General features: G+C 47.6%; 2 protein-coding genes across 4 annotated transcripts in view; one reads left to right on the top strand and one right to left on the bottom strand.

Annotated features, from left to right (window-relative positions):
* Nucleotides 1-19,987, top strand: part of MMD (monocyte to macrophage differentiation associated) — a 119,982-nt gene extending 99,995 nt beyond the window's left edge. For both annotated transcript variants that reach the window (XM_040640859.1, XM_040640864.1), the window contains one exon: nucleotides 19,613-19,987. In XM_040640859.1, the coding sequence (XP_040496793.1) occupies nucleotides 19,613-19,627 (15 nt within the window). In that variant the 3' untranslated portion in view covers nucleotides 19,628-19,987. The remainder of the gene's footprint in view (nucleotides 1-19,612) is intronic.
* HLF (HLF transcription factor, PAR bZIP family member) overlaps nucleotides 1-21,010 on the bottom strand; it is a 52,007-nt gene that overhangs the window by 28,970 nt on the left and 2,027 nt on the right. For both annotated transcript variants that reach the window (XM_008710846.2, XM_008710847.2), the window contains exon 2: nucleotides 20,104-20,439. In XM_008710846.2, coding sequence (XP_008709068.1) covers nucleotides 20,104-20,439 — 336 coding nt within the window. The remainder of the gene's footprint in view (nucleotides 1-20,103; nucleotides 20,440-21,010) is intronic.

Raw genomic sequence — 21,010 nt, 5'->3', positions numbered from 1 at the left:
ATGGCGGGGACCCAGAGCCCCCCCCCTGAGTAGGGCCCTATCTGCTTCGGCACCCCACCGCCGGCAGGCATGGGCAGAAGCGCCATTCTGTAAACCAACCAAATCCTACACTTAAAAAGTTACCTGCCAACAAGCCACACACCAAGGGGCATCCTCCCGGGTCTATGAACCAAAGAAATGTAAGTTGGTGCTTTTAAAAAATAAATGTCCCTCTGCATTTCTCCCTTCCCCCAACCCAACATGGATCTCCTCTACGTACCCAGCTAAAATCCCAATCAAGAACCTGTTGGATGAGTTTTAAGAACTCTTACAGGTGATCTGGGAACATGCGGACTGGAGCTGACGCCTTCCAACTCTGCCCATCATTGAGGGATGGAAAATTGGGGGATCAGTAGCCACTTTTATTTGCGAGCATCGAAATGCGCTTGTCTGAAAACACTCTTCATCCTTGCCTATTAAAGAATCAACTGGAAAATAGCAAAATGGCCACACAGAAGAGCAGCTCACTGGAGCCTTCCGATGAGCTCGGGAGCTCTCGCCGTGCCAGCAGGGGTGTGTCTGCACCTCGCCGCCTCCGAAACCACCCAGAGGAGCTCATCATGCCATCCTGACCCTTTGCAAAGACGCCCCGTGTTCAACACAATCCCACCAGCACCCCCGAAGATAGGAAAGTTGGCGCACATTCTCTTTTAAAACCACTTATAATGAAAGTAATGTCTTTGTTATTTCAACAAACGTTTCCTAAATGCCAGCTATGGTCTAAAGCATGCGTTTAGGCGCTGGGGATAAGAGCCTCGTCCCTACCTCTGAGAAACTCCAAGTCAGGTGCAGAGCCAACAAGCACCTACCACGTATATGCAGAAGTGCTTTGGGGGACAGGACGCTAGGTTGCAACACACCTTCACCTCATTTTATGCAAAATGAAAAAAAAATCCCACAGGATTAAAATACTGACACTGGTATGAGGATAGGCCAAACTCAAGACCGACAACTTAACCTACTGATTTTTCAAAGCGGTCGAGGTATAGTCCGTTCTGAGTGATAACTGCTCTGCTACTATAATTCATGAAGAAATGCACTGTGCATTGCCTCAGTTAATTATAAAATGAAATTACACTCCCTGAACACTTCCCCAAGTGAGGGCAGGGGGTAGAAGCCTGGAGGAGGCGTCTGGCTGGGTAGCAAGTGGCAACCAGCCAGGGCTTACAGATGTACCGTGGCCGACATACCAAGCAGAGAATCCGCACGACCGATGGAGAACCGACACCTGATGCTGACTGCAGACCGTCTCCCTCATCTGCTGGAGCTGCTGTCGGTCGAAAAGGAAAATGTGACTACGAAACACCTGTCTGGCTTATAAGGGGAAGGGGAACAAAGCTTCAAATCAACTTCTGAACCTCAACCATTTCTCAATACTTTCAGAAGACCTCTTTGAAACGGCAGGGTGACTGCCATCTCCCCAGTAACCTTCTCTAACCTCACCTGGAATGACTAATGTGGTTGCAACAGTATTACTCTGTCAAGGAGCACTCGTTCCACCCCCCCCTGAGCTGATGCATCTCCCAGCCATGTGAGAACTTGGCATTATTTTTAAAGCTAATTACCAGCAGGTTTTTGCGACAGGTGGAATGCATTTCTGTCACTTCCCTTCTGCAGAGTAAGCAAAGGCTTCACCAGGTGACCGGCGGGAGGCTGCAGCCTGGCCCCCGAAGTTCTGGGCATCTTTTACAGACAAGGGGGCTTCCTTTTGGTGGCCTGTCCTATGAAGCAGCAGCCTGGTATAGGCACCCTGCTGGAAAAAGTTTCTCTAAATCTCGATTCATTGTTGTTTGGCTGGATGGTACTGCCAGCAACAGTCCAAAGCCGAAAACACAGAATCAGAATAAGGCTCAGCACTTGGGAAATCCCTGCGGAATTTACGGGTCGGCACGACGGGGAAGGAGGAGTTTATTTTCAGTCACGTGTTACAACAGGGGTCTAGTTCATTGACAGAAGTTAGCGTGATTCAAAAGCATAAATCTTTGCTTTTCAATCATTTTGATCTTCCTTAAGGAGGGTTTAAAATTTCAGAACCAATTTTATTTTCAAACCCAAGTCAGGCACCAGGCAGCTACCTAGAATAACTGAGCATGAGGGGATAACAAAAGAAGTATGTTCTCTCACCTCTCTCCTCCCATACCTCTTTTGAAATTAGATATATGTTTTCCTGAAGGAAAAATGATCGGCTTGGTCCCTGAGAAAAGGAAGATGGAGATAGGACCAGAGGTGAAGAAGGGGGGTTATTACAAAACAGTAAAGTACAAGGGGAGGGCAGAATAAATAAAAATAGACCAGGGAGGGAAAACTGAATGGAAGAGGTCCATTTGTTTATTTTCACAGTGTTTGCCATTCCAGGAGGCTTGCTGAAGTTCCTGCCTTCAGTGGTTGGCTCTGGACCAACATTTGAAAGTCTTAGATCTTTGGAAAGAAAGATTTGGACAACAAAGTTGTTTTATCTGGGAGGGTAACTGGTTTGCTCAAGAGTTCCAGGACTTTGGTTTTGATGTTATTACCTTGGCCTAAGCTTCTCTGTCCCAGGCGGTCCTGGCTATGTTTACTGATTTAGCAAGGGAAACAAGAGATCCTGGGAGGGAGGAGGGGCGTCTCCCAGGCCCAGTCTGCACGTTTGGCTGCACGGTCTCATTACCTGGGCACCCCGACGACGGCAAAGATGGGGAAAAGTCAAATATTTTTTAAAGGTCCTATCTCTCTCCACTCATAAGAGGGAAACAACACTTCTTTAACTTACTCCCCAAATAGACACTGCCGTGGACGTTCTGCCAAGGAGTGATGCGAAAGTGTGTTCCAAAGTGAAATGTAAGCTTGGCCCGGCGCCCAGCTCGCGACTGTATTTTGCACAGAGAGCTGCAGGCTGGTGGTACCGAAGGAACACATTTCCCTCCACGTGACTGCGAGAGCCAGGCAGCCCAAGCAGATTTCTTTGTGTTAATAAAATGTGATCTCTAGACGGTACACACCAGCAGCCCTGGGAAAACGTGAGCCAGGGAGAAGGACCCAGGGAAACCCACGGTCCTGGCTGAAAAGGGATGGCAGTTGCCGGCAAACTCGCTGGTGTCAAGGCGAGGCACTCCAGGCCCGCAAGTGCAAAATGGGGGCAGAGTCAGGGAGGAGAAGGCCTGTCGGGTGCTCAGGGGAATGCTGCTAGAGAAAAAAAATAAGCCATGGAATCCCATCAAGCATGATCCCATGCAAATGTTTCTCTTTCTTGGTAGTCCTTCGTGGACACCTTCTCAAGAGCTGGAGCATACCTAGGATTCTGGACACCTCGCCCCCAAATGGAGATTACCCCAAATACGGCCGTTTGACTCTTGGTTCAATTGTATATATTCTGATCTGGTGTAAGGGGTGGCAAGCATATTTCTATCCCCTCACCCCACAGGGGCCCAGCAAATACAGTCAACTTTCTATGAACACGGCCACCGTGGCGAGGGAATCATAAGCAACCAAAACAATCACCATGGAGAGGCCTGGGCCATGAAGAGCTTGCTTCTGTGGCCAGCTCCTGCCTCGTTGCCACTGTGGCCTTGGCCTCCTCTGACCTCAGGAGGGATCCATTGCTCAGTGCCTCAAGCCTATCAATCTATATCTTTGGGGGGGGGTCACAGGCTGAGGAGGAAAAGGGGGGGATTAGCCACCCCTGCTCACTGGGCCTCCTTTCACAGATCACTTAATCTCCAGGACTTTCCAATTCACTATGCCTTCTGGCCAACTTGATCTTCCCAGTGTGGAGAGCGTGTGGAGGCTGGAGGTACCAGGGGCAGAGCATAAGGACCCAGGGAGCTTCTGAACCTCTCAGGGACTATGCTGGAGATCACAGGACTTTATGGGCCAATGGGTTCCTCTGGTTGAAGGGAGTGGAAAGTCCTAGAAGACACTGCTCCCCCGCTCTCCTCCCCTGCAGCAGCCCAGCCCCCAGGTTCCCGGACCACCGGCAGGCAATCAGCCATCACCAGCTAATTAAGGAGCAGCTGAGTTGATGAGCACCTCCCAGGCCCAGGTGAGCCTTCACCTTGGTTAATCTGCAAACCAGTTAATCGGCCTCAGGATAATTGAAAGTTAATCGTATGCAGAACTCAAGTGCAGTCACTGGAAACAGCAAGAACCACGGGAGCAGAGGAAGCCAGGGCCACTCTCTGCGAACTCTCTCGGGCCACTCTTTAGATTCTGCACAATGTTTAACCTCAAGGCCACCGCCCGCCTGCCTCACACAGTGCTGGGCCCACCCCTTGTCACACAGTAACCTTGATCCCAGGAAGCACATAGTAAGTTCTCCGTAAAATGTGACCGCTATTCCTCTCCTGGTGCAGCGCGTGGATCTCCAGCTAGGAGACCTCTGGCTGGCTCTGGGAGGCACACTGGGGGAGCTGTGAGAAGCATCAGAGGTTCAAACGTCACCAGGAAAGCAGCTCCACAGCACAAACACATAAAGCTCATTCTAAAACGGAAGAGAAATAAACTTCGCAATATTTCCATCCGCGTGGAATAACGGAAGGTCATCCCAAGCTAAAGCAGATCGGTAAATTCTCCAGGGCCTTCTTCAAGAAAGTGGTGATGTAAGAATCAGTGTGGCCACTGAGGGGCCCAGCCTCCTGGTCATTCCAAGGTCCAGGTTTTCCGGGAATCTGCAGCCGTGACTGCCGGCCACAGCCTTCCAGGCTTGGTGGTTTGTGGTGGCCTTTGCTGAAGCAGTGAGCGCCCCCCCCATGCCTGACACTCCCCCCCCACCCGGTAGCATCCACTGGAACCTGATGGGGACTGTTGCTTTTACAACTCTGTCCACCTTGCAACTCCTGCCCTGAGATCGCGGCGCAGAATCGACAGACTTCCCTTCTTCCGTTCTATCAAACTCCCCAGAAGAAACCTCCCGCAGAGCACAAACTAGTATGTGCCAGGGGCTTGGAATAACACTCATCCAGGACACCAGAAACTGGCCCGACTCCTTGATCTTCTGCCCAGCGGAGGGACAAGTACTGAAGGATCTTCCCCACCTGCTCTGTCAGGGCAGCAAATACCTGGCACAAAGACTGTCCCACCTATGCCCGTGGCAGACATGCCTAATTCATCACAGAACTCTTTCCACTGAGCCCAGCCCAAGCTTCGGTCTTTCAGGATGCCATTCCAGGCACCTACCCGTGCACCGAAGCCAGCTGGGAGCTGAAACCTGCTGCCATCGTGGCAGGGCGGGGGGGGGGGGCAGGGGCACAAACCTGATCCCAGACCTGCAGGGGAGCAAGCCGAAAGCAGAGCGGACCGCTGCCCTTCTAGAGAAGTTGCCATCAAAAGAGCTAGCTGTGGGCCGTGGGGTTTTCCTTTTTTTTCCCCCCCTCTCTTTAAAAAAAAAAAATTATTTTGTCTGGCTAATAAACTGCTGCTAAAAAATTCAGCTCCCGGAGCAGTAATTCCAGCCCGATAACCTGCTTTCGGGGTTGCTCAGGAATGCTGAATACCAGACAGAAGCCGGGGGTTCCCATTCACAACGAAGGCCATTTTTAAGGAAGAAACTAGCTTTAATGCTCTTGTTATTTTTTCCAAAGTGTCACATGTCTTTTGCGTTTCAGCTTCGGTTTTTAAACTCCCTCACTCTTCATGAGTGGCAAAAGGTCAGATTCTTAATCCGTCTCCTTGCTTGGGAGCAGTACCATCACCCCGAATGGCTCTGCATTTTTTGCACCAAAATCTGAATGTCAGTCTTCCAGCTCATAGTAGTCTTAGAACAGAGTCACAGAGCTAAAAATAGCAGCCATGTTTTACAGATAAGAAAACGGAGGCCTTGAGAGATTCCGCGACCAGGGACACACAACCCAGTCCTGGCAAACTAGCTCTAGAACCTTGATTTGGCTGACTCCAAATTCAGTGCTCTTTGTAAATGGCCTACCTCCAAATTGCTGCTACATGTTTTCTCTTTCTCTTTTTAAGATTTTATTTATTTGAGAGAGGGGGAGCACAAGCAGGGGGAGGGGCAGAGGGCAAGCAGACTCCCCACTGAGCACAGGGAGAGCCCGACATGGCACTCGATCCCAGGACCCTGCGATCGTGGCCAGAGCCAAATTCAGATGCTCAACTGACCGAGCCACCCAGGCGCCCCATCCCATCTTGCCACCTAAAATCCAACGGAAATAATAACGCTAACCCAATGTATACTTTAATTTGAATTTATTTTGGTCAATTTTCTAATTGGCTAACTTGTATTTATGACATCCTTGTGAATTAGAAGGATGTAGATTGTTCTCATCTTACAGATGAAGAAGTAAAACCCTAGAGAGGTAGACGACTTGCTTAGGACATTTCATAGCAGAGCTGGGACTATAAAGTGGATCTTTCAGCACACCTAAAGAAGCGCCGTGGGGCTCTGCACCGACGCAGCCGCACATGCAGAAATCTGGAAGAGTCCTAACACTGAACTACAAGTACCTTTTAGAAAGTAATCTTTAAATACCAGATTCTCAGGGGAGCCTGGGTGGCTCAGTCAGTTAAGCATCTGCCTTTGGCTCAGGTCATGATCTCAGGGTCCTGGGATTGAGCCCCACATCAGGCTCTTTGCTCACAGGGAGTCTGCTTCTCCCTCTCTCTTTCTCAAATAAATAAAATCTTTAACAATAAATACATAAATAAACACCAGCTTCTCACTCTGAATTAAAACTTACTGAGTGACAACTGTGAACAGGCACAATCCCAGGTCGCTTCACTGATTAGCCCGTTTCATGTAATTTAACCCCATGACCATCCTGTGATTGGCTGCCATGTTTCAGGTGAGGAAAGGCAGGGGAAGGACTCATAATTTAAGTGACTTGCCCAAAGTATCATGGGTTCCCAGGAGACCTCCGACTCCAAATCCAATTTAGTTGAGCGCCTAGTGGGTCCAATGGTGACATGCTCGTGCTATTAGGACTGTGTTTCTTTGAATATCTTTATCAGAGCTTGTTATTTCTGCCTTGAGGATGATTTCATCCTGATCTCCATGGTTTTTGGCCACCGCGACATGCCCAAATTTATTTTTAAGCTGCCTGTAATCAGAGTGGAAGGGCTGATGAAGAAAAGAGAAAACGTACTTTGGCGACGTAGCCACAATATGCAATCCTCCTGGGAGCAGACTAAACTCCAGGAACCAACATCGTTTCTAATATGAGCTGATTTCCTACCACCTCTTCCATTAAGTGCTTAGCACCAGCCCGGCTTCAACACATAATGGGTAGTGCTATGATTTCATATGCATTTCGCTGATTTAAAGTTAGGAGGATTGTGCCCACTCCTTTATGAAAGAGCAGAGAGATTTCATTAGATGTAAAAATATGCTCAGGGAGCTGTCGCTGGAATCCAGAGGGGGAAATCTTGCTCAGTTCGATGTACTTTGTTAATCTTAAGACAGGACTGTTGTACCTTGAAAAGCTTTATCCTGCCACACCCATATGTACAGTACACAAAGTGCTATGGCAAGACCTATGCCAAGAACTCCACATCTCTAATCTCGTTGAAAAACAAAGTCATATCAGGTTAATCCCAATTCTTAATCAACGTCTCGTCATCTCCTTTGTGTAAAAAAACTATTTTCATACTTTTCTTCCAAGTAATCTACTTTGGTTTTCTCAATTTCCTCCCGTTCCCATTCCACCTCCACAGAAGGGTCCATTTTTCCTATCTGGAGACCTCCATGCCACTTTTCCATCTTATAGGGGAGTTAAGAAGAAAGTGTCTAAGAGGTTTACACTAGGAGGAGCAGAAGGCCAGGGAGTTGGCTACCATGGGGGACCCCCCGTCCTGCCTCTCCCCACCCAACAGCCCATCACCAACAACTGGGGGGGGGGGGCTGCTAGTTCTCCACCCCACGACCTAAAGGTGTCACCAAAGAGAAAAAAGAAGAAACACAATTCACAAATCTTAGAGAACGTTGGAAAGGCCTGAGAGCCCCTAGAGAAATGTATGTAAGTTCCATTTCTCCCTTCCCCTCTTCCAAGCTCTCCCAGGCACAGAGTCAGAGGCTGCTGGTAGGGGATGGAGATGGAAGACACCACCCTGGACCCATGCAGCACACATCCCCTAGCAGAGCCACCCAGGAACGCAGGCAGTTACACTGTCACACGACTACAACCAGGGTTTCCGGGTGGAGTAGATCTTTCCACGGAAGTCGATACACGCAGGATGCTCAGCCCCTCTGCCTCCTCATTACTCTTTCTTCCTGAGAGTGACACGGAAGCTGGGGAGCGGTTTCCAGGCCCTCAGTGCTGTAGCACAAGACGCACTCCTGCTTAAGTGTCCATACATGACGACGGAGGCAGAGGAAGAGAGAAAGAGTAGAATACAGACGCCAGTGATGAAAGCGACCGCTCCTACACTGAGCACTGCTCAAGAGCTTTGCATGTATCGCCCCGTTTACTCCTCCAGGAATCCTCTGGAGCAGGCATGATCTTCCCCATGTTCAGAGCACAACAGAGGCAGAAGAGCGACAGAGCCAAGATCTAAGTTCAGGCCGGAGGGTTAACCCCCACGTCATGCTGCCTTTTGATGCAGGGAAGGGGAAGAAGGAGAGGAAGTTTCTCCAAAGAGATGATTGTTTCATTGGTCAAATTCAAGGAAAAAAAAGAGAAAAAAACCACACTATCCTTGGGGATTGGTTTAGGATGTCCTCTCCGATGGTAGGTAAATGGACAAAAATGCTCCTTTGGTTCCATACACTTACTGCATAGGAAAACTTAAGTTTATGGATATAGAAGGCACGTGTGGTGGAGCAGATGGGGGAGGGAGGCAGATAGAGAGAAGCTGCGACAATTTGGTGGGAACACCGATCTGTACTGCTGCAAATGTCCCAAGGACAGACGTACTCCCGCCACTCACTAACAGACATTGCGATTAGAACATCAATTCATACACACACAGGTAAGGTCTTCAAAGACGAGTTTATACTCAAATAAGTTAAAATGTGCTTAAGGTTCTATTTGCATAATTAATCTGCTTGGTGATATCTTTCTCCATAAAGCAGATGTAAATTTCAGCTTCATCAATTAAAGGTCAAATGATCACAAAATCTGAATCAATGCGATGTGACTATCAGGAAAACTGAAGGGTAGGACGAGAAACAGAATATAAACAAATTCAAATTGCTTCCTCACACCTAGTTTTTGGAGTAGTGAAATTTCATTCGTCTTCAGACTTGTAAGGAATCCAGTAACTAAATGCTATTAAATGGCCTGTTCTGTTTGAGTAAATTTCACTTTCAAAGCTAAAAAATACTTATTTTTTGACACAGATGTAAATATCATTTTAAAAAGCATTCAGGTGGTTACTGGCCATTTGAAATAAATATATGCTAGATTCCACCAAGAAAAAAAGATACCTACCTCCCCGGGGAAAGTGTATTAATATAAAGAAATCAACTGTAGTGAAATAAATTCTATGAAATTCTTACAAAGTCAGTTTTATAAACTTATCCTCAGAAAGTCTACCAAGGCTTTTACTTCTCTCTTCACACATTCTAGATCTTTCTTCTCTAAATCTTTCCGTAGCCTTCGGTCTCTTAAAAGCAATATTATTTTGACTGGATCTGAGATCCCCATCCTATTTTTAAACTTTTCTCTAGTAAAAGCCTCCTTAATCTCCTTAGTGATACGAACTAATGAGGCCCACAGCTTCATGAATCCATTCTAAGGTGAACTGAGTCTTCTGCTTAATCCTCAGGGCAGATGGAGTTTAACTGTTTGCCACTCTCCTGTAGCAGTACTCTTCATATCTCGGGGTATTGAGATCTCTGATCTGGGTAATCTGATTACTACGAATCTAGATGATCTTGTCCATCTGGTTTACAGCATGGATTCCCATTGGTCAGAGCCGGGTGGAATCCTTCCCCAAACAAACCTTCCCTTTCCCCATTCGATTCAATTCAAGAGGCATTTATCGTGCATGAATGGACAGCCTCGCTTCTTAACTCTTTCCATTAAGTGCAGAAGCACTTACAGAGCAGCAAGGAGACTTTCCTTCTCTGCTCTGCTGTCCGGGCCTGGATTCCATAGCAAAGACATCAAATCAGACTGTTAAACCCAGAGCTAATTAGAAAAGAAAGCATTGCTCTTCCCCACTCAAGGAGTTTTCTGCCAAAGCACTTATTTTTGCTGATCCATTTATGCAATCCCACTTTCTAAGAGAACATTTTGTCACAGATGATTTAGTGTCGCAGCTCCCCGGAGCGTCTTTCCGTAGTCGGCACTTATTGTTTTTAGGAATCTACGGTCTCCCAGGCAAGACTGGAGAGGGAAAGAGGTTTCATTAGCCACAAGCCATCTCTCATTATAAGACCCCAAATTCCAAAGCATCCTTCCAAAAATCATTAATGAAAAAAAAAATCCCAGATGAAACTTCTAAAAACAAAAGTTTCAGGAACCTTGTGTGACAGTGGAACTGTGTGATTTTTCAGGACAGAAAGCGAGACTGCATTCCCATCATGAGCTCAATGGGTAGGGAGTTGAGACAGTGAGGATGTGTGTTAAAGTCAGAAGAGAAAGAAAACAAACATTTTAGGAATTTCCACCTTCAGTCACGGACTGTGTATCCACCAGAAGCCAATTTCACCGAAACAAGTACTGTACGGTTTTCCCCCAACAGACCCTCAATTCTGCCAACACTCCCGTAATTGTCTTCCGTACATCGCTGGAGGTGAGACCGCACACACTGACTGTTATTTTTTAAGTTAACTGGTTTGGGTTAGGGCAGCTCCTCCAGCTTTCTGCAATCTTGGCTTGACACCAGAATACACTTCAGGGGTATATGGGCAAGTCACTTCATGCACGTGCCATTCGGCGTCCCCATCCCATCCCCCAGACCCTGTCCCTGCAACACGCACAAAGCCCCTTTCCTCTAGCAGCATTCCCAATGTGACACACACACACACACACACACACACACACACACCCCGTACGTAAGCGTGATGTGCAATTAATTCCGGTTTGAGGGGAGAAGGAAGCCATAAATACAAGGTCAGGACTCAAGAATGCAAAACTATAATGATTCCTTTGTCTCTCAGGAGTAAAATTAATAAGCTGGCCAGAAACTTGGCGAAGTATTTTTAGCTGGATATTACCGCTGCGGGTAATCCTTAGAATCAGGTACGATTTGTACCACTGAGGCATTCACGCCTTCTATCTGTTTCTCACATACACATATACACACAGAACAACAGCAAAACCACACTCGGAAGTCAGTGCGATACACTTGTTTGCAAACCTAGTAGGCTTATAAAATAGAGGCATTCAGAAGTGATGAATGTTAATGGGTTGGGTTTATTAAAATCTATTTTTCTACTCCTGGGAGACCAGGCCTGCTTTTGGACTTTTAAATTCTGAACCATTCAAATCCCTCCAACTATTTTCTTGCCAAAGAGTGTTTCCCCCCATCGCTAAAATCATAAAGCCCAAAATGATGGGCTTTATAAGTGAAACCTAAACCCTGTGTTTTTGAATTACTTTCTCTAGATCATTAGAACATTGTGCTTGCAAAAACTGTTTGATGTTCAAGGGAGAGTATTTATTTTCAAAATAATAATAATAAGGAAGTCCCAGTTTGCCAGAGGAAACTATTGTGAAGTACCTAAAAATGTTTCAGATCCAACCTTGAACCGAAGTGGAAACGGCCACATGCTCCCCACCTCCCTCCTCGCAAACCTTCAGTGGCTCCCCACTGCCTACTGGATCAAGTTCAGGCTGCACAGCCGGGCATTCCTGCAGCTGCCAGCTTGCCTGGCACCTCCGTCTCCAGACTCATCGCCCTGACTCCTTCATACGAATTTCCCGCACCAGCCAAGCTGGCTGCACATACACCTTGTCCCCTCAACGCCCCACGTTCCTGCCTCTACAACCCTGCCACCCCGCTACCCACTCACCACTCTGGCTCTCCACCTCTCGTCCCACACCCAACACAGGGTCCAGCGCTTCCTATTGTCTGCACTGCTCCCTTATTTATTTTTAATTATTTTCCTCACTTTCTGGATCACTCTTCCATCTTCTCTTTTCGGTAGATTTATTGGAGGCCTCTCTGTCCCATCGTTTGGCACCAAGGACATGCTCCTCTGTCCTGTCACTCATCCTTTTACCTCAAAGTTCTATCTTCCCTACTAAATTGCCATCTCTTTGAGACCAGAGGCCAAGCTGTACCCTTGTCTGTCTTCCCCAGGGCACACCACAAAGTGAAAGCTGATGCTATTTCTGGGGACAAGCCACACTGCTCCTAAAACTTCCTCTGTCGCTCCCTAACCTTCACGTCATTGACAAGAGAAAAGTAACAGACTGACTCACGCCTGGTAAAGGCTGGCCCCCTGGGGGCCGGGGGCCATGCTAGACCCTTTGTGCACACTACCTTTTAGAAAGCTCACAGAAACTGAACAGAGATGTTACCCTGTAGATGAGAAAAGGAAGGTGCAGAAAGAGTAAGGATTTATGCATTACAGGACCGTTTGGGAGAGAGAGGAATTATTATTCTGGAATGCTTATGCAAAGTCTTGCTTATAAGCAGGAGGGTGAACTAGACCTCTCTCCTCCTCCAGCACCGGGATATGCCTTATGGCTTCTTTACCCCTGAGTCCTTATATTGCCTTCAAGTAGAATTACTAATGCCTATTATTAAAAATTCAATGGTAACATCAATTGATTTGCTAGCAAATAAGTCAGGGAGAAATCTTCTAATCAGGAACTTCTTTGAACTGCATTTTGTCTGTTTCAGTTTTTAACCTCATGAGCAAGGGGGAATGATGACAGGTAGCAGTTAGCTACCTCGGGTTACCTAAAACTCAGAGGCCAAGAGGGGCAAGCAAGACTGGGCAGAGGGGCAGAGGAGAAATTCAAATTCCTTGACCAGAGGCCTTACTGGGCTAGGAAAGGGGGCGTATGCAGACGCACCAGGAGACCAATGCTGGGTCCTCCCAGGAGAAAGATCAGGTGGTAATGAGGACGCCACCCACCGCAGTTACGAGCTGTTATTGAGCACTTACTGTGTGCCAGGCACTGTGCCAAGGACTCAATAAGCGCTGGCTCACAGGACCTTCCCAAATCCCACGAGGCAGATCCAGTGATTGTTTCCCAAGTTCCAGATGGGAAACCAGAAGCAGATCATTTAAATGACCTGCCCGAGATCCTGAGTGAGCACCAGTCAGGATCCACACCCAGGCTGGCTGGTTTGTTGGATACTTTTTTTTTTTTAAGATTTTACTTATTTATTTGACAGAGAGAGAGACTGCCAGCGAGAGAGCCAGCGAGAGAGGGAACACAAGCAGGGGGAGTGGGAGAGGAAGAAGCGGGCTCCCAGTGGAGGATCCCGATGCGGGGCTCGATCCCAGGACTCCAGGATCACGCCCTGAGCTAAAGGCAGACGCTTAACGACTGAGCCACCCAGGCGCCCCTGGTTTGTTGGATCTTAAGCTCTAAGCAGCTGCTCTATGGCCCATGTGGAGCTGCCCCAGACACGGGGCCATTCTGATGGCAACGGGGGCCCGGCCGGCATCCAGGTCTTCAGGAAATTTAGGTTCATTCCAAAACAATGGCTTAGGGGCTTTCGGGTCAGGACATTTACTGGAGGAATACCAAAAACATACTAAATGAAAGATATTCTCAACCACTTCCATTACAGAATCAAATGCAGACCCTGTCCCTCCCTTACGTGTTCCTTCCCAATGTTTTCTTTAATCCTGTGACTTCCCCTGCTACTTCCCTCTTCCCTCCATTTTCACCACTGAGACATGAAAAATGACTCCCGGGGAAGAGTGACCAGTGCAGTTGCAGGACAGGTTCCAGAGAAGCCTCATAAGTCATGGGTGTCTTCTCATCCTCTGGCTTTCTGCATTAGGATGTTATCAAAGCTTTTCGCTGCCCACCTTGCCCACCCTGCCCACCCCTTTCTTTCTCCTCCACCTAGTTTTGTCTTCATCTTCCTATTTTTCTAGTCTGGTAGGCACAGTGCTCAACTGGAAAACTCTGCCAAGACCCTTGGCAGGAGCTGGCCTCCAGGAATCCCGCCCGCCGCAGCGGTGCAGAAAAGATAGGGCCTCTGGGCAGACAGGCGCAGGAGAGAGGGCCGAGTTTGGGGTCTGGCTACAGGGCTGGGCAGAGCAGGTTTCCCTGGCGTATGAACTGCCCTACAGGGCTCAGCTTTCTCATGCCAGGGTCAGGATTACAATTTCTTGCTGGCACTTGCTGTAGCTTGCCTGGGAAGAGAAGCAAGGTCTGGGGTGGGGGACGGAAGCAAGCCAGCACGCCACCCAGAGTTGGGCAAGCTCGACAGGGCACAGCCACGTGCCTGAAGCACACGGTCACGCAGGCAGGCAGCCAGGGTTGCAGGGCTCGCACGAGAGCTGGGGGGGCGGTGGGTGGTGCAGAGGGAAGGGGGGCTGGGCACCAAGCGGGTGGCTGTTTCCACACTGGCAGAACAGGAGCTGCTCACCCAGAAGTGATGCTGCTGGGTTAATACCAGGAAGTCACTTGTCCTAACCCAGAATGAAGGAGCAAAGTCAAGCAGGCTACACAGAAGAAGGATTGGGCATGCTGGAGGAAAGGAAAAAAAAAAGAAAAGCATGTCCTATTTTTGCAGAGAGAAGGGGACTGGATGAAACAAATCCCTAAATGGAAAACGGGGGTTGGGAATACAGTCTAGTTCTTTCCCTGCTCCCATACCACTGGCATCAGGAGAGCCGCTCCGGGCCCGGAGTATTCCTCCTGCCACACACCGTGCCAAACCGTCAGGTGCTGCCCCGTGTAACCCTGCAAAACCCCACGGCGGGGGGGCTCTTTATCATGTCCACGCTATTGAGACGTAACCTGAGGCTTAAAGAGGTATGCAAGTTGACACAAAGTTGCACAGCAGGCCCGTGTGGGTCTAGGATGGGATCCCAAGCCCCTAGGTCCAGAGCTTACGCTCGTCACTGCCACCCCACCTTCCACACCCACCTGAAAATACCTCCCGCCAGAGAACTAGGAACTCCTGTCCTGGGAATGTCACAACAGGTCAAAGCTAAGAGAAAAGGACAAGCCTGTCCTCTACAGGGTGTGGTGGGGAAGATAAACTCTAACAAGAGAACAAGAAACAGAAAAACGGCTGCCCGCCTCCAGGAGAGAGCTGACTCTCTCCCCTTCATAATGTCCTTGATCCCAATAAATGCAAAACACTTCCAAGATACTTGAGGCGCAGTGCACAGCAACTATCAATCACGACGCTCCAACCTGCAGACGTATCAGTGTGCTGGATGGGAAAATATAGAACTGCATGCCCTTAAGGGGAGGGAGAAGCTGAAGCTGCATCTCATGAGGTGGAGAAAAGCAAGAGAATCCCGAAGCCTGGGCAGGACCTCCCACAAGCCCAGACCCACCAGCACAGAAGTCCCCGCCGTCATTACTCAGATCCCATGGCCAGCATGCTCCTTCCACGCCAAAACCGGATCCTGGAGGAAGGTCAGCAGAAACAGAGCACAAATCCCATCTTGCAAAGGTACAGTGGGTTCTCCCTCACCTCCCCACTCTTCTTTTGCCGCCCACTGATGCCCTCCTCTTCCCACACACCGCTGCATGGAAGGGTTTTCACTTCATGCCGTAACCAGCCATCATCACGGCCCAGCCTCACAACGAGAAAGACAGCCTTCTTAATTCTCAGCTGAATATGGGTCTCACAGTGGTAGGACACCCCAAGCTATTCAAAGAAACACCACCAGAGGAAACGATTTCAAATCTGGCTTTACAAGCATGTGATTTAAAAATAACTCTGCCTTTGTCTGCTACAGATGACTTTCCCTAAAGGGACTGCTGTCCTTAAAGCAATCGCTCAATTCTCTGGGCAAACAGACTCTTGTTTTTCCAGTACCCAGAGCACACCTCCAGGAGAGCACTCCCGGGTACCATCTCTGATAGCATCTGAAAGGCAAACATCGAAACAGTCAGGACAACTCCTGCCATCTCCGCTGACCTGAGACCCTCCGGAATGTGGCCCCTTGGACGACAGAGAAGACGGTCCAGGTGGCTACAGCATCCAGCAACCACCACTCTTCCTTCATCAAGACGTCAGCCCAGAAAGCTGAGCTATCATCCCATAGCCACGAGAGGTTTCAACGGATCCCTGAGTTACGTCTTCAAGGAAAACTGTATTTCTTCGGATATCTGATTTATTCTTTCATCAGACAGCTAGACAGAGGAATAAGGATGGGTGGGCACAAAACAGGAAAGGGGGTTCAGGGGCCATCATGGTAGCGGAAAGAGAATTCGTTAAGAATGCTCACCTTGTCGTTCCAAGACACACTTGCGGGGAGAACCTAGAAATGCATTAGTTGTCAGCTTATGGCTTAATTTCCTTTCAACCAGACAGGTGGCACTCACGACACCAGGCTACTGAGCATAACTCAAAAGATACATGCTGAGCAAATACAGAAAACAAATGTTTAATAAAATTGCTTTGCAATTATCTCCTGATTCGCTGGACGTCATAGTTTCATCATCTAACAGCGTATAACCATGCTCTTATTCACATGATATTTCTTCTTGGCAACCTAATGTCGTCTGACCTTCTCAAAAGTTTCGCCAGAAAGCATTACAGGAGGCAAAAAGCATCCGTGTGTGTGTGTGTGTGTGTGTGTGTGTGTGTGTGTGTGAGACAGGATCCTGAGCGATGCCCAGATTTTGCTGTCCAGATTGAAAGTCTCTATCAGTTCTCAACAGGGGTGATTTTGCCCCCTGGGGGACAGCTGGCAGTGACTGGGGCATTTTTACTTGTCACAGGGTAGGGGCAGGGGGGTGACTGGCATCGCCCAAGGCACAGGACAGTGGCCCACAGCAGAGACTTATGTGAAACCGCAACAGTGCCAAGGTTGAGAGATCTTGATCTAGACTGAAATGATGCAGTTCCCAGAACGCTCCAGGCTACACACGGACTCTTCCCTTCCGAGGACTTCTCTTCCTCCAGTTTAACTGGGTATTTCTGTTCTGGTCACCACTGTGATGACACAGAACGATCAAGAAATTTCTTCCTTTTCACTTTTGTTTGGGACATACCATCCGTCCATCAAGCCCACCTCCCTTAGACATTTATTTTGCATTAGAAACTTCTAATGACCGACACTGCCTGAGTTGTTGTGGCACAGTGTTATTGTCTCTGTATGTGCCATATGAAGACCTTTAGCTTTTTTCCCCTTCTTGTTAGGAGTATCGAGTTTTCAATGCGAAGAAGATTATTTTGAAGTAGGTTTCCATTACCAAAAAAAGACATTTAAATGAAGAGCTTATTTCTAGATTCCAGTGCCCCCTTTGATCCTAGTACCTTCCCCTGTGATCTAACAAAATCATTTCTGCTGAAACTCAGGAGTCCTTTGTCACAGACTGCAAATCTGATTGGCGCACCCCAAGTCTTTTTTGGTTTTGTTTTGTTTTTTATCTTTTTATTCTTAGGCAGTTTTATTTTTTTCCTCCCAAATACTATATTTAATATTGCTACATTTTTGTATTTTTTTAATTCAATTAATTAATATATAATGTATTATTAGCTTCGGAGGTAGAGGTGATTCATCAGTCTTATATAATACCTAGGGCTCATTATATCACGTGCCCTCCTTAAAACCCATCACCCAATTACCCATCCTCTACCCCCTCCCCTCCAGTAACCCTCAGCTTGTTTCCTATGATTAAGAGTCTCTGATGGTTTATCTCCCTCTCTGATTTCATCTTGTTTTATTTTTCCCTCTCTTCCCCTATGATCCTCTGTTCTGTTTCTTAAATTCCACATGAGTGAGATCACATGATAATTGTCTTTCTCTAACTTATTTCACTTAGCCTAATACCCTCTAGTTCCATCCATGTCGTTGCAAATGGCAAGATCTCATTTTTTTGACAGCTGAGTAGTATCCCACTGTATGTATATGTGTGTGTGTATGAGTGTGTGTATGTGTGTATGTATATATGTATGTGTATATGTATATATACACACACCACTTCTGCTCTATCCATTCATCGGTCAACGGACATCTGGGTTCTTTCCATGGTTTGGCTATTGTGGACATTGCTGCTACAAACATTGGGGCACCCCAAGTTTTTGAGTCACTGATTAATACTGATTCTAATAAGCTCTGATAAATGGCTTCTAAGGAAGCCACCAAATCTCAAACCCTGATTCCTGATTCTCAGTAGGAACCAAGATGGGGGGACCCAATATTTACATGCCTTTTGGGGGAAAAAAACATATTTCTAACCTGGCACACATCTTGTATTTGCCAGGGGATAGAGAAAGACCTGTCAGCTGAGTGTAAATGTTAAGGCTGGAACACATCAATCCGATAACTATTGGCCAAAATCTCTTGATATTTCTTTCCAGAAGGGGGGATGGTTATACATGGTTCCTAAGTGTTTTAAGAAGGTAATTCAGAAGACAGGATTGAAATCCGTGATAAACGTTGACACATGTACGACGACAACTGCTCTCATTAACAGAACATCTACTGTCACTGGATCCTTTATACATATTACATACAGCTTTCACATTAACCCACTCCCATAAAAACTATAGCCTTCTATACAAAGGTAAACTGAGGCTCGGAGAGGCGACATCACTTCCTAAAGCTACAAAGTGATTAAGGCTCATTCTGCAGAGCAGAGTGACTGAGATACGAGGCACCTTCTCACGGGGGCTCCAGCCCCTTCTCCCCGGTTTCAATGGTTATTTCACAGATTATCTGTTCCTGGGAAGAAACAAAACCATGGCACTGTCTATTCCAAGGAATGCGGGCTTGGGGTCACATCAAGGAGTATAATCCCTTGCTTCTACAGCCTCCTGCGGTGGGAAGAGGTTATGACTTAATTCCATTCCAGCCAGTGGCCTTGAGTTATCACTCAAAGCAGGTTTTGGAGAAGGAGGCCAGCGCAGAAAGACGTGAACTCCAGTACTAATATTTCAAGGCAGGAGTGTTCTCTTCCTCCTTTGACTCATTTCCTTCCATTTTAATCTCGCTCTGCATGTCACAGAAATTCTACGCGAGGCAAGGACACAGAGTTCAGGAACGATCTCCAGCACAAGTCCTCCATTGTCCTGTTTTCTGTGTCCCCTGCAGCAAAGGCCCTCGGCTCAGTGACCTTCCTGACAATTTATCTGGCTGAATCTTTGTTCCTGGTTACCTGGGCACGTGAAATGCGCTTTCTTCCTGTTCATTTTGCACCACACAGTGTTAACGGCATGAAGCCAGGGCTGAGCCACCTCAATCTGTGTTTATATCTGAGCACTGAGCACTGGGTTTTGAAGTCCTGGACATTTCGGGTGATGTTTCCATGTAGTATTTCAACACCGCTTCCAGCCGCCCTTGCGGGCTTTGACAGGCATGGATTTAGTGTGATGAACAGATGAAAATGAAAAAAAAAAAAAACAAAAAACCCAAAACTGGAAGAACAATGTGGTTTATGGGAATGATGGGGTTGTGGCCCTGAAGAAGGCTAAACCTTGCTTAACAGTGAGACGTGCTTTTAGACTCAATTTCTCAATCAATGAGAACGCAAAAGGAAAAGGATGAAAAGGTGAATGGCCCCACACCCCTAACTCATATATTCTTTTCCCCCTTCAGGCGAAAGAAAAATGAATGTAGGTGAACCATACACGGCCTTGGAGAGAGTCTACCCGCATCATGCAGCAGCGTCCTATATCTATGTGCTTGGGAAGGAGGACAAGGGGCAAGGAGAGGAGACGGGTGCCTACAGTGTCCAAACCGTTCCCTGTAGGCTGGTGTTTCTTAAACTGCAGTCCTTGGATCAGCCGCATCAGTATCCCCTGGGGTTCAAAATGCATACTCCTGGGCCCTCACCCCAGACCTGAAAAATCAGAATTTCTGGGGTAGGTCCATAGAACCCGCATTTAGCTGACTGTCCGGGACATAAGGATGCTCACTGATGTGGGACAATCAGGGCTGTGAGTGAAATACAAGCTTCCTCTTTCAGAGCCAGCCAATCTCCCTGACTGTGAAGATATTTGTGCCCCCCCCCCTCTGCCGCGCCTCCCAACCCTATCCCTCCCTTTCACCCTCTTCCCCATATGAAGGGAGAATCTTTTAGAATTTACCTGGTCTGATGGGGCTCTGCATGCAGTTCGGGGACGGGATGCCAGGGTGAATGGGTGCAGAGGCCCGACTGCTGAGGTCCATGACGGAGGGGGCCGCGGAGGAAGCCGGCTGTAGCCCAGGAGGGTGAGGGCTGTGGTCATGCTGGGACGGGCTGGGGGGAATGCCATTTTCCGACAAAAACTCCTCCAGGTCCATGTATTCCAACTGGAAAGTATCTCCGTCATAGGGAAGGGTTTTGTCCCATAAGGTGGGTCCCAAGAATGCTGACTGGGGGACCGTCGGGCTATTACTCTCATCATCCAGCTTCTTTTCCTTGTCTTTATCTTTACTAAATGCTGCAGAAAAGGGGGAAAGTTGGACTTTAAAAAAGAAAAAAAAAAGCGTTGCTTTTTAATCACCCCTCCTGGCCTCTGCTACAAAACACCACGTTCGAAATGCTCTCACAAACACCAGCGTTCTTCTCCGGCTGCTGGCTTGTGTGGATCTAGAGTTAAAAGTTCAGACAGGACATGGATCTCTGCCTGTTTTTCAACATCTTCCTATTTACTTTGGAAAGAAATCCCTAGTCCTTGGGACAGGGCTACAGGCTGATCTAGGATATAAACAAGGGAATGCAGTTTTCGAATACATGATTAGAGGAGACAATTTAGATCTACAGTGAGAAGGTAACACCTGCAGTTAATACAATTGCTGTGATTTTTGAGAAAACAGTCAATAACCAGGCATGATTTCTCTTCCAGGAAATTCATTACAGTAACAATATGAGGTCATTCAGACTTAGCCAGTGAGCTGGGGATCTGGGGATTCTAATTTTGGTAAAGTAGGGACTCTCCACCCTCCTTTGAAACCATGCATTGAGCACCTACTATATACCTGATACTTTCCATATATTATCTCCAAAAATTT

The sequence above is a fragment of the Ursus maritimus genome, unplaced genomic scaffold (genome assembly GCF_017311325.1).
Source record: "Ursus maritimus isolate PB19 unplaced genomic scaffold, ASM1731132v1 scaffold_24, whole genome shotgun sequence".
Classification (NCBI taxonomy): Eukaryota; Metazoa; Chordata; class Mammalia; order Carnivora; family Ursidae; genus Ursus; species Ursus maritimus.
This window is presented reverse-complemented; position numbering and strand designations above follow the sequence as displayed.